This window comes from Penicillium griseofulvum, assembly GCF_001561935.1.
Source record: "Penicillium griseofulvum strain PG3 chromosome Unknown contig_92, whole genome shotgun sequence".
Taxonomy (NCBI): domain Eukaryota; kingdom Fungi; phylum Ascomycota; class Eurotiomycetes; order Eurotiales; family Aspergillaceae; genus Penicillium; species Penicillium griseofulvum.
In genome coordinates, this window is record NW_024467453.1 from 145,524 (window position 1) to 158,880 (window position 13,357).

The 13,357-nt window shown below is 47.0% G+C and overlaps 3 protein-coding genes across 3 annotated transcripts; 1 reads left to right on the plus strand and 2 right to left on the minus strand.

Annotated features, from left to right (window-relative positions):
- Positions 1–21: 21 nt before the first annotated feature.
- cdc123 (cell proliferation protein CDC123) lies at positions 22–1,362 on the minus strand (the record flags this gene model as incomplete). The annotated part of the gene is made up of 2 exons (XM_040794580.1): positions 22–1,183; positions 1,235–1,362. The coding sequence occupies 2 exons, from the start codon at positions 1,360–1,362 to the stop codon at positions 22–24; spliced, it is 1,290 nt and encodes a 429-aa protein (XP_040648911.1).
- A 203-nt stretch (positions 1,363–1,565) lies between these two features.
- On the plus strand, positions 1,566–4,047 carry PGRI_068670 (COG1/VPS51 family protein; the record flags this gene model as incomplete). Its single annotated transcript, XM_040794581.1, has 3 exons — positions 1,566–1,708; positions 1,769–1,938; positions 2,006–4,047. The coding sequence occupies 3 exons, from the start codon at positions 1,566–1,568 to the stop codon at positions 4,045–4,047; spliced, it is 2,355 nt and encodes a 784-aa protein (XP_040648912.1).
- Positions 4,048–4,393: 346 nt separating this feature from the next.
- Positions 4,394–12,207, minus strand: PGRI_068680 (Tetratricopeptide-like helical; the record flags this gene model as incomplete). The annotated part of the gene is made up of 25 exons (XM_040794582.1): positions 4,394–5,215; positions 5,281–5,634; positions 5,685–5,792; positions 5,846–6,012; positions 6,077–6,304; positions 6,356–6,452; positions 6,507–6,575; positions 6,617–7,015; positions 7,066–7,603; positions 7,657–7,825; positions 7,876–8,092; positions 8,148–8,242; positions 8,293–8,440; positions 8,501–8,521; positions 8,577–8,878; positions 8,929–9,000; positions 9,052–9,261; positions 9,314–9,388; positions 9,447–9,904; positions 9,962–10,167; positions 10,216–10,448; positions 10,520–10,721; positions 10,773–10,801; positions 10,854–11,069; positions 11,139–12,207. The coding sequence occupies 25 exons, from the start codon at positions 12,205–12,207 to the stop codon at positions 4,394–4,396; spliced, it is 6,504 nt and encodes a 2,167-aa protein (XP_040648913.1).
- Between the last annotated feature and the right edge of the window lie 1,150 nt (positions 12,208–13,357).

Sequence of the window (13,357 nt, forward strand, 5' to 3'; positions counted from 1 at the left end):
GCGCTTTGAGTTGGGATTATTTTATTCGGAGTCGCTACCGGCATCCCGATCCTCTTGCTCCTGCTTCTTCAAGATGTCATGCCACTGGCCCATGAATTCACTCATGCCGCCAGGTCCCTCAAGCGAAGCATCAACCAGCTCCCTTGGCACCTTATGAGCCGAGTACTGAGTAGAGCTGAATGCGTACGCCTCAGGATCATCCTTTTTGATGAGACGGAATTCTGGTAGGAAGGGGGCCTGTTCATCATCTCCTTCGGCGCCCTTATCTTCTTCCTCCGAATCAGAAGAATCCAAATCATCACCTTTCTCCAGCTCTTCCGCTGTGTCGGTAGTCATAATCTTCCCGTCCTGGAGGGAGATCCTCACAAATTCTTCTGCTCCATCATCTTCTTCCTCTTGCACCCCAATTGGATCCTTCATCCGGAGAATCTCCAACCAACTGTACAGCAATGGGTCGGTACGTTGCGCCCATGGATTGATATCAATCAACCAGACACGCTGGTGCGGTGCAGGGATATAGACGTCGAATACAAAGTTGGGTTCCGGGAAGGTGTCTTTGAGCTTCTCATCGAAGAATGACTGGATCCGAGACCGGAGCATGTCACGCATGGGGAAGAGGAAGTCGAAGTGGTTCTGATCACGTTGGGTAATACAGAGCAGGACGCGGTTGCGCACAAAGCAACGGAACTCGAGTGAAGGGTTGAAGTTGACGTACTTGCGGAGAACCAGGGAATATGGCACATCCGGCAACGGTGCGTCAACGGTTGATGGTGAAGGTTCGCCGGTGGTTGTATCCGGCACACAGTCGTCAAATGGATGGTCTAAATCATGGGTGATGAAGTCGCTGCTTTTCAGGAGGAGGTAGATGTCATTTGGAGAACGACATTGAGTATCGTTCGTGGCGGCCATGAATGTTGCATCTTTGGGAGCACTCCAGTTCAATTTAGGTGTGACAATGCCGCCGAGTTCAAAGATAGTATTCTTTATCTGAGTGTGAATCTCGTGCCACTCTGTGGATGGATCAGCCTCCTCCTCCTCGCCCGAATCGGAGAATGTGTCCAGGTTATCATCGTCGGTTGGAGCGACAGCCTCGGGTGGTAGAACAATGCCGTCGGCGCGGAGGTATTCAACAAAAGCAGGCGTCAAGGGAATTACCCGTGACTTGGGTGCAAGTGTGCGGTACCTAGAACTTCAGTCAGACATGTTTTGTGTTGAGTCATACATGAAACCTTACCGCGGATGCCAATCATGATAAGAGCAATGCAATATATGGGAGTAGGTGGTGGGCGGGAAAGGGAGATGATCAGGGACATCATTGGTTGAAGGCTCTGCCATAGCAGCATCGGACTCCAGCAATGGCATATTGAATATCGTTTGTGTAAAGTATAAGATCGCTGACGATATCCGGGCGATCCATTTCCCCTCGGTGGCGGGGAACTTTTTCTGCCATCACGTGCCGATAACGATAAGGACGATCCAGGGGTCTAAGGCGCTCAGGCATCCGCCCATGTCGCATGGATTACTTGTTCTCTATAAACCAACGGTCTCATCACACACCCCGCAGCATGGCTCCTGAGGCGCCTGATCCTCAAAGCTTGAAGTCATGGCACGATGCATTCCAATACCCAATTCCAACGGTCCGCCGTGTGGAACAGGAGTTGCGCCGGGACATCGCGAGCAATAAGGAGAAGCTCCGAGCTCTCGTAGGGTAGGTGATTGATCTGCCAGAGTAGCGGTTTCGTTGCTGATCTTTATGATTTGATTATAGCACGCGATATCGTGACCTAGTTGGAACTGCTGAGACGATTGTCGCCATGAACAGAGACATTCAAGATGTGGAGTCCATTCTGGCCGATGTTGGACGCCGGTGCAACCCACGACTTATAGAAAGGAGACATGTTCATGTCCGGCAAATAAAGTCCGGTGACGCCGAGAAAGGTACGAAAGCCATGAAAGGTAGCCCTATGAGGAAATCAGGAATTTATAGCTGATATTGTGAGCATAGATGCAGAGAAGCACTCATTTGGAGCGCAGCTTTCTCTCCTTCACCGTTGTACAACCTCTGCCAGCCGGCTTTTGCGACGACGCAGCTCGCTTTTGTTGGTTGCGAAGATTCTAGTTGTTTCTCGATCATTACACAAGGCATTATCGCAACATGAATCACTCCCTCCATTCATTCATGATCTCCGGAATCAGCTAGCCTCCCTCTGGCGAATACTCTTCAAACGGATTGATAAACGCCTTGCCTCTACAAACGCCACAGACGATACTATCATTGAATCATTGGCCGCCTACTGCCTTGCAACGAGCTCGTCTTCCGATGATGCGATTGATCATTTTCACCAAGTGCGCCTGGACGTTATTGTCAGCCAGTTGGATGTGTCTAGTGAGAACATTCCTAAAGCCCTCCAGCTGTTTGTTCAGACCCTTCAGGCCTCAAAGGTCTTGCGATCCCGTCAATTCCCAGATGTGCTTTCGAAGCTTAAGGCTCGGCCTCTCCTCGCCGACCCAGAGATTCAGAGTCTAGATGGGCTGGAGGTTGAAGTTCTTGGCCGCTGGGTAGCTCCAGATGTGAAGAATTTCACTCCCTGGGTCAAGCTCAGCGAACTAAGCAGAGTCGAGGGTGTGGAATCAACCAAGGAATGGTCCCTCCAAGCTTTCACGAAATTCTCTGAAGGCTGCCAAAAGAGCCTCGCCCAAAGCACCGACTTCTCCGAGCTTCTCTCGCTCCGTGCGGAGACTGTGGAATTATGGCTATCATCCTGGGGCTCAACCATCATTCACAGCTCCGTGGATGTCCTCGGGAGTCTTCGAAATATCTTCAATAACCAGCTTTCCAGAATCCTGAATATGAAAGCGCAAAGTCTAGGCGACGTCGGTACTCAAGTTTCGTCTATAATATCAAACTGGGAGAAGACCGACCACAACTCCGTCGGATCTCTGTGGGATGCCGATCTCATTACTGCAGAATACTCGAACGGTGCACAGGCATTCAAACAAACCGTTGCCGACAGATTATTGGGTCGTGACGAAGATATCTCTACCGTCCTTACGAAGTATGAATCATGGCTAGCGTCAATCCAAGAAGTCAACGAATTCATTGATTCTCTACGCCGCACCCGGTGGACTGACATTCTCCTCGGAGGTGAAGTGGAAGATGGAGATATCGACATCACACCTCGACTCAACGAAGATGATCCCCGATACCTATCCGAATCTCTCCACTCTGCCGTCCGCGACGCATTCACCAGTCTCCAGGCATCATTTAACAGCGCCTTCAAGTCATTCGACTCCTTGCATTCAAGCGAAAAGGCCACTTTCCTACTAAGGCTAATAAGACTCGTCCGGCGAGATATTCCCGCAGGCTTTGTATCTGGAGACTTTGTCTTCTCTAGCGAAATCGTCCCTGATCTGCAGAAGTTGCTTGCAACAGAAGTAGTGGCAAAGGCTGGATCCCTATCCTTGATCCCGTTACCGAAGACGAACCCCCAGACTGGAAAGATTAAGACCGTCCCCGGTAGATCACTCTGGGAAGGCGAGCCTGCCATACCGGTTCAGCCCTCGGCTTCAAGCTTCAAGCTCCTGCGTCGTCTCACTTCCTCAATGGATATCTGCGGATTGGACCTATGGGATCCGTCCACTATGCAGGCGTTGAAGCTGGAATTGAAAATGAGACTTGAGGCGGCTATCTCGTCTGCTTTAGATGATCTCGATAGCGAAGATGTCCCTAGAAAAGCTAAGGTCAAGGATGGCCACTCCACTGCCAACGGAGATAAGGACAAGGAAGATAAGACCACGGAGAAATCAGAGACCCCAGGCCCAGGTCCAGATCAAGCCGAGGCCCTGCGCGATTGGAAGGTTCAGCTCTTCTTTGACTCTCTGTATCTGTCTCAGATGCTCGGCGAGCGGAACCAGCTGTCCGGTGCCATCGAGCGCGCTCAGAAGAGCTCTGGTGCCAACGCGGAGACTGTTAAGACTATCAAGAGGCTTGCAACTGAGTATTGGACTCGGACAGAGCTGCTGTTTGGTCTCCTGGCAGGACACTGATTGGTTCTCTAGGGATCTGCTGCATGTTGCCAAATACCCCGTATATGCCTTACATTATCCTTTCCATAAGCAGTACATACAATAATGTACTTGGTTTTATCTTCGAATAGAGAATACATAATACATTGTTTACATAGTACACAGACAGCAATCCATTTCAGAGTATGTAGACAAGATATCATACATTCCACTTCATACAATTGTATCTCATCGAGCCATAAAATGATCACAGATTAAGAAATTTCCGTCGTCCTGCAAAGATCATCCCCAGTTAACTTTTTTTTGGTGTTATTTTGTTTTCAAATGTTTTTGTAGTTTTTGTTGTTGACCCTCAGGGGAAACCCCCTTACCGGTCAGCACTCTTCGCAATGATCTCAACCTGAGATTGAATGATTTCAATCTCGCGCTGAACAGCCCAGAGGGCGCGTTGTGCCTCACGGGATGAGATACCGAGTTCCTCGGCCGGGGTAATCATCATAGCATCCTCAATGCCCTTAGGAGACCAGTGCTCAACAATGTACTCAAGCTGCCCATCAATTGGCAGAATCCGCCCACGGATTACAGAGAGTTCCTCTAGCTTCGCGGCGGACCACTTACTATCGAATTGTTGCCTCCACCGGTCTTTTAGTTGTCGGAAGCTGGCCAAAACACCTTCAAGCGACATGGCGATCTTAATACCGTCTGTAAAGATCACTTTGCGCATGTGTATCTTGTCTCGGGTTGACCAAGAAGCTCCGGGCTGCGTGCTCATCCGTATCGTGCACACCTCATGGAAGTGCTGGATAAGTTTGCCCTCGCGGGTTTGTGTCCTGCGGCGGTTGTTCTCCAGGACCTCCATCACCTGTCGCCAGCGTCGCTGAAGATTCATGATCATATCAAGCTCGTAACCGGTGTATTCGTCAACTTGCCAATCTTCCCCCAGACCCATAGACAGGGGGTTCTCGGCAATCTGTGACACCTTCAAGATATCACTGAGCTGAGCAAATTTCGCATTGGCTTGTGTGAAAGACCGCAGAAACAGAGGGGCCGACTTTCTGTCATCAAGGGCAATGACGCACAGCTCGTCTTTCTGCTTGTAGGCTGCATATTCACGGATGCAACTTTGCCGGAACCTATCACTGCTGGAAAGTTCTAGTGCCATTCCTGGTGGAATAAGGGATCGGAGAGTCTGGTTGTTTTATATATCCAGTTAGCCTTGTTTTACGAAATACCACTATCAACAAAGACACATACCTTGTTGACGACCTTCTCCATTTCCTTAAAGCCAATTGGCTGCTTGGGCCAATGGTTCAGGTTGAGATTCACAGTAGTCAGAAGCTCAGTGCAGCGCCGCTTGATAATAGGAATTGGAAGGCCACTGCGTCCCATTCCCTGGAATCTGAGAACCCCGCTGGTAAGGGCATTTTCGACATTTTCCATGAGGGTGCAGAAGCTGGTGATCATGTTGATTAAGTCGGTTGTGTGCACTCGAATGTCTCTGTCCTTGAACGTATGGTCTTTGGCGGGTGATTGCATAATTGTCGAAAGATGCTGCAAAGCCCAGGACCACGGAATTACGATGCCCTTTCCTGGGTTGGCAATACAAAGCTGGTGGTATTAGTAACATGTTATATCATCGACGGGATCTAGGCACATACAACGTATGTAGCTGAAAACTCGAGCACAGACAGAACAGCATGGAACGACCCAAGAGAGGACTTAGGTGCTTTATCAAGACAGACGAGAAAGGCATTGACGCCATTGTGCTACAAAAAGGTTAGTATAGTCAGATACCTGACGATATTGATAAGATTCTCACAAAGTCTTGACCGTGGCGTCTTCCGACCGCCGACCGAATCCTCTCAGCAGCATTCAAAGTTGTCAAAGGCAGCGCAAGCGGATGGCCGGTTCTCCTCGGGCGTGGTGGCATGCTGCGATCCATATTCAGAATAAGTGCTCGCTGGAAACGCGTGGCTGGGTGAGGGCCTGCAAATTTAGATTAAGTATTAGACCCAGTTTCTAATCTTTCAGAAATAAGAGTTTATAATACCGAGAACTTGGGCTTCTTGCACCTTCTCTAGAGCAGAGCTAAGGCTGCTCATCGAACCCCATTCCTTGTTCATACGATAAAACAGCAAGTCTTCGAGGCAGTATGCAGTTGCAGCAAACTCTGAATTGCTTTGCAAGTTGGAGCGTAAATTTGCAATTGCAGTAGAGGACTGCTCTAGTGAACTGACAATCACCAGCTCCTCCTGGATGTGTTGTATCCAAGTTCTCCCTACAGTATGTCAGATAGGGAACGTACGACCAAATTGGACCGACCACTTACTACGACCCAGAAAAGGTTTACTGAAAGCCTCGCCCATGACTCTTTGATAATAAATAGGTGTGAGCCGCGCAAAAACCTCAGCCACGGTGAGAAGGCACTGCGGGAATTAACCGTTAGTCGATCTTATATTCCTTCTCTGTTCTTAACTCACATTCAACTTCGCAATAGCTAATTCAGCAGTAGGCTTCTCATGGCCCCAGGTGCATTCATTGGCTTTAAGCTTTGAACAATATCCTGATTAAAATTGTTAGACGTTCGAACCAAGAGCATCAACGGTGATTGCTTGCCTTTGTAAAGCTGTTGGAAACATGTCGGCGGGAATTCCGTCTTCATAAGACTGTATGCACTTTCATGGAACTGAGTGAGTGCTGCGGAAAACTTCTCTTGAATGAGATCTTTTGCCATGTCAAGCAAGTTTTCGAATGAGGATTCATCGGGAGCCTTTGCTGTGTTGGTCCTCAGCGGAGACCACGGAAGCAAGATCGCCTTGTTCTCTTGTTTTGGATTGGTAAAAATGCCACAAGTCATTGCCAGGCAAATAAGAGAGTAATTGTTCCGAGCATAAGAGTCATGCAGTAGCTTTCCAACTCGGATAACAATATCCATGGGAAGATGTTCGATTTTCCGCTTGGTGAACACTCCCGGCTCAAATACGATCACCTAGAAATAATTAGCTCACTACCCACAAGTGGGCAAGATTGGAAACAAACAAAAAGACACAAGACATCCTTCAGAAGACCTTTATCCAGGTTTTTAACTGAAGCGGGTGAATCCACGTCCTCCAAATCATCGATCAACAGCAAGAGTGTTCTCCACTGAGCCCCAAGCTTTTCGAGGAAAGTTGATTTAACTGATTTCAGCAGCCCATCTCGCTCAGGGTTACCCGGAATTATGTCTCTGTGGGCATACAAGACTTCGATCATGGAGTAGTTGAACAGCTTTTCAACAACTGGCTTGTCGACCACGGGTATCAATTTGTAGACCAGCAATGTGCTTATTGCCGCAGGTATGTCACCAACAGTCACCGATAGATCGTAATACTCAAACCATCTACCCTTTGACGAGTATAGCGCGCGCAGCTGATCCCACATTTCAAACTCTTGGAAAAAAGAAATCTTACACGCATCTGATCCAAGCATGTTGATAGTTATCGCCCTCAGACTAGCAGAGACACGTCCCTGCTTTAGCAGAATATTGCAGAGTCTTGAGTAACGAAGTAAGGTTGGCGGGCTCAGGTACTCGCGATTCCTATATAAAGTCAATATCTTGTAATCAATATAGAGAAACTAGGATGTAAAAACCTGTTTGCATAGGTGACGAGCTCATCAAACTGGTCTCCGCGGCGCAATACCTCGATTGCCGCCTCGTACTGACCACAAGAATGGTAGCACTTCGAAGCGTCGGTAAAGAGCTTGCCTTTCTCATAGAAATACGCAGCTTTTTGATATTGTTCCCGATCCTTCCAAATTTCTAGAAGAGAGGTCAGTAATCCTCAAACTTAGCGCGATTGAAAAACAAACCTGCAACTTTGCTAAACTGCCCAAGACCTTCGTAGCACATCGCCACTTCATTAATGAGACCAATCTGAAGGAAAAGAACGATGGCTTTTTCATAGCATGCGGCGAATTCCTCAGTATTTCCAGCTGCTCGATGGGATCTTCCTTCTTGCTCATGCAGACACGCCTGCGAGTGTGTCATTCCTCGAGGATCATTGGCCTTCTTGTAGCAGAATAATGCCTGTTAAGCTCTTATCAGCACGACGCTCTCCCCGGGTTGGCGAACACTATCTTACCTCTGCAAAGCTCTTCCGATGGAGAAGATGTGCTGCCCTCTTGAGCCACCTTTCTGGGTCCACCGAGCCACCAGCCCGTAGAACCATGACCTTTTCTGCAACCTGCGAAAATTGAGTATGCGAGTCAATTGAATTAGAAGGTTACTTGCGTTAGGGTCTTTCTGCTTCACAACTTCAGCGAGCTCGAGGCTGTTGCTCAATAACAGGGTTTGAATAATGGGATCAACGCTGTTCTCTTGCGTTTCCATAAACCAAAGTTGCTTTCTAGCTCGAGTAACAGCAACGTAAAGTGACTGATTATAATTGTTAGCAAGAAGAAGCATTGGCAAAGAAATAGATAGGAATAGATATACCTTGAGTTCGGAGCATAAGGCCTAGTAGGAACACGTTAGCAATCATAACTAGCTGGTTATTTCTTGGAATACTCACTGCATGTTTCTGAGAATCAAATTGCGCTCTTGCTGCTTGAACAAGCATGTACAGGCACCGGTAGCTACTGCCAAGCCCACTGCCGCCGAAGAAGTCATACACCAAGACATCATCAAATTCCATACCTTTGCTTTCAAGGATTGTCAAAACAAGGGCAATTTCGCCAATTTGTGTTTGTAGCTTGTCCTTTGATGCATCGTCTCGGACAAGGATGACTTGCTCAGCACCAAAATCGGCAACCTTGTCGTTGAGCTTGACCAAGCCTATCATTTTGGCAGAAAGAATCGAGGAGTCAAATCCCGCTATGTAACAAATGTGAGTAATTGAGTGCGAATGCGGCGATGAGGCATACCAAAGATAACTGGCCTCGGTCCTCCAATCTGTCCAATCTCGGGGTCCAATTTGTCAATTGTTTCCGGGAATCCTATACTAAATAGTTAGATAGGCACAAGTCCGATCTTTGTGACTTTCATACCTTGCCAGAGTAGCTGCATAACCCATGATGCAAAGCTTAAGATTCCCTGGTGCGAGCGATAGTTTTTAGCCAGAGAGAATTGGACAGGTTTGGCATATGACGGCTGATGTAGTTCATTGGCAATGACTTCGTAATGTTCGTAGAACAAAGCCTTGATCTCAGGAAATCGGAAAACCGAATCTTTTGATATGCACTGGGCAGTATCGCCAGCTAAGTTCGGTTAGTTGGTTAAACTCGTGTGCCGACATTTGGGTGATATTACCAAGGTGAATCCCACGGGCGTCACTGAGGCAGCCTAGAAGTAGTACGATGTCGAGACAACGCAAGTCTTGAATCTCTACACACATAGTTAGTACTTTGCTCTCAAATATTTGAAACTCGACCACTCGACCTACCATCAACGTAGATCTCTTCAAAGCAGCGCTGTATCTGCTCTGCTAGAACTTTGTTATCTCTCAGGGACTTCAGCAAGGCACTGACGCGGTCCAACTCGTCAATCTCCTTGCGAGGCTTCTTTTGTTTTTCATAGCGCTCAAATGCTCCAAAGACCTTCTCCCGCTCTGCCTCAGAGCTAAAGGCGGGAGAAGCCTTCGCGTTCTTCTTGACGTATTCTGCACGGTATAAAGGCTTCAGGCTTTTTGCCGTGATGCTAGAACCTTTAATGACGCCCATAATCTCTGCGAATAGGAGCTCCGGAGAACAAGATGGCGGAACTAATCCACTTAGAGCCCCCCAATATTCTGTTTTGAAAATGCTGAAGTCAATCACTTGTGGCTTGTCTCCCACCTGTGGGTCTAGACCCTTTGACTTGTTGGGATTGATGTCTCTTAGGAAGTCTTTACGATCAGCCATTCTACTTCAAGTTAGCAAAGAAAAATATTTAGAAGGTTGGCGTTGTAGATGTTCAAACCTTATGGTATTTTCCAGAAGCCCAAGAAATTCGTCATAAGTGCAGACAACCGGAAAATGCCAATTCTTCAGGGCAAAGAAGGAAGTCGGTTTCAAATCTGAGTCTACATCTTCTCCGGTCGAAAGAGTCTTGGACTGAGCATCTATCAGACTTTTGGCATATGTTTGAAGCTTTGAAGCCAGATAGGAGGAGCGAGTCAAGAGAAGCTATCAATGTCAATTTTCCATCCGAATATCGTAAGAAGCGAGATATACCTGTCGAGCTTGCTGCTCATCCGAGCCTGATTGACTTGCTTTGTGCTTGGCAAGCATCTTAAACAACAGACAGGTTGTCTTTCCTGTGCCACTTCGTCCTAGGATCAAGCTTGACGTGCTGAAGTGCTTCACAATTTCTAATTCCTCGGGCGAGAGATCGAATGGAAACTCCTCCGTGTCCTTTTCATCAACGATCGACTTCAAGAACGGCTCAGTGAGATTGTAAAATTTGTCTGGAAACTCATGGTTAGCTTATAACCCACATACATGGCTTGGGATGGAATTGATGACGATAAATCCATACTTGACATCTCAATCAGAGCTGGGGTTATCTTGGAGGAAGCAATGGATTTCATCTGATAAGACCCAGTCTCTTTCACGTTTCCGAACCTCTGTGGCGTCCAAGTTCCATCGGATTGTTGAACAGGACGTTCCAAACAGAGCTGAGTAAGCTCCGGGCTGTAGGATTCTTGGATAATAAGTATTTGCTCGATGGCAGTTTCCAGCTGTAAAACTAAGTTAGCAGACGTATTCTGTTGTTCGACTGAGAAACATACCTCCTCCACCGAAGTCACGATTTGCCAAACTGCCAAATTAGAATGAATCGCCAAGTCGTGAGAATTTTGAAAGACACTTACCTTTGACAATTTGCTGCTGTACCCACGGAAGCTCATCGTAGAATCCGACATCGACCTGCCACAGGATCGACACAGTTGCAGAAGTGTTCACTTCCAAAACTGGCACTTGCATTCTTTTCTTCTGCTGTTTAGATCCCACCCGGCGAGAGAGATCTTTGCCTTTCCATTCGCCGCTTGCTAAATCTCTGAGCTTCTGTTCCACGCCGCCAAAGTCACCTTGATAAGATTAGCAATGATCATATTACATATATTGAAGGCAAATGGGTGATCATGTTAGACACTTACCTCCACGGACCAATTTTTTGGCATTCTTGAAAGCGACATCAGACAGCAGAACTTTCCAAAGGCCAACTCTTGTTCCGAAAATGTCTTGGGCATTTCCCGGTGCTGTAGTACGATCCGAAGGCAGGTCTGTCGAGCTGGCCAGAGTGCCTGTAAGACTCCCAGTTGTGAGCCTATCCAAGCAGATTCTGCATGGGAAGCTTTCCAGGGCAGAGCGCATGAGTGACGGGATTATCTCATTTTGAAGATTCTCTGCTGCATGGGTGAGGCCTCGAGCGGACAATGGTGGTGGGAGGTTGAAGTGCTTCATTTGCATAAGGGTCTCATCTGGGACCTTGAATTCCCTTTTGGGGGCTTGCTGAGCTGATGTCAACTTTTTGTCGTCCCGATTGAATACTTTCATTGACTCTAGAGGAGGTAAGTTTTCCACTTTGGTCCGCTTCAATTCTTCTTCGTAAGATGTTTCAATGAGCGAGTTGATGGATTCCATCAGTATTTGAGCAATTCCCCAATCCTCAACGATAGTCTCCATTTCATGATCCGCGGAACAGGCATTACACATGGCAATAAGCCTGTCTCCAATCTGTCTGGAGAGAGCAAGGGGAAGATGGTTTCTTTTCGGCAACAGCCATTCCTTGATAACCACAGTGTATTTTTCGTTGGCCACCAGGTGATCAAACAATCCTTGTGCTGAGAGGAGAGTATTGGCGAGGTCTCGCATAAATTGAGAATTTTGCTTTGTAACGAGAGGTAGAGCGGATCCAACGAGTTCGATCATTTGTGATGGTGAGAAGATGTTGTCATGAACGAATGGGAGGACCATGGCTTTGAAGATCTCCTCAGCAACAGGGCCTGGCAGCTGTTTGCCTCGCAATATTTCGAAGGATCTCAGTAGTCGCGAGTGTGTCTGGTCTGGGTTGATAACTAGTTGGTCGTGGATGGATTCGTCTTGCATAGCTCGATGCAAGCGAGTGTAGTACTTTTCGACATTTGACAGAGCATGGTTGTATTCGTGCAGTCCAGGCTTCTCCTGCAGCAGAATCGAGGTCCAGGGTGTCTGTACAGGCGCCATTGTGGCATAAAGTTCAATGCTTGTCGATTACGGTTTGGTATGCTGGTCGACACAGCTAGGGATTGGTAGGCGCCAACGCGTCTAGGGAAGCAGGTTTCTTTTTTTGGGGATTTGATTTTTACGGTAATCAGAACTAGGAAAATGGTTGGAAAAGCCGGGCCAAGACGATGGGTTCGTCGTCAATTGATAGCTTGAGTTGACATGTGTATGGAAGAAGATGTAAACAAGTGAAAGAGAAAATAAGAGAGATTGGAGAATATGTCTCAAGGCGCGTACCTTCCAAATTAGAGATATACAGACATGACCATCGCTCTTTCCCTAAAATTTCCGTTTGTCCAAAACACAAACATCCACACGTGTACCCATCTATTTCCTTCTAGAACTTCTCTTGCATTGTTGCTTCTAGCTGGTATCTGAACCTGCCTGAGGCCTATCGATATGTCTCTAGATATAGCATATATGTAATTCCTTCTATATTTTCATTACTCATGCCTCAGAGATACTATAGATATTCATCGTAACTTGTATAATATACTACAGGACTAATTCTACAAAGCCTAGTATAAAAGGAAAGCCACAAGACTTCTCAGCGTATAGAGCCCTGACCAGAAGACCATTGGTGTTTTGGAACTCACGGCCGTATCCAAAGCCAGGTTGTCACTACCTTAGAATAGCGGGAACTGTGTATCTTCGAAGAATTAAGTATCCCCCGTAAGCAAGTCGAACTGATCTACGCTCGTTGGGCTACCGTCACAGCAATCAAAGACAGAGAACCAGCATTATAATCCACAATATCTCTAGCAAGTAGACTTCCGGGCTGTAGGTATCATGTCCATGATATGATGATCCGTTTGCCTATTATGCTGCTAGCCATAGTTCCACATCAGCTAGAACCTTATTTGCTACAAACTTGCCATTTAGACAAATGTTGCGAAATATATATAACGATATCTAGATGGCCAATAAGAATGAGCTTCTTTGATACATTTATATACCTCACTGCAGCACATACTTCGTATACCTTTGTTTCTGAGCCTCTTATCTCAATACACTTTGATGCATCTTAGCTTTGAGTATTTGCAAGGTTATTGCTTAAAATTCTCTCATAATCAGCTGGTCTCCCTGGGGCCTATTGTAGTCTGAAGCAAAG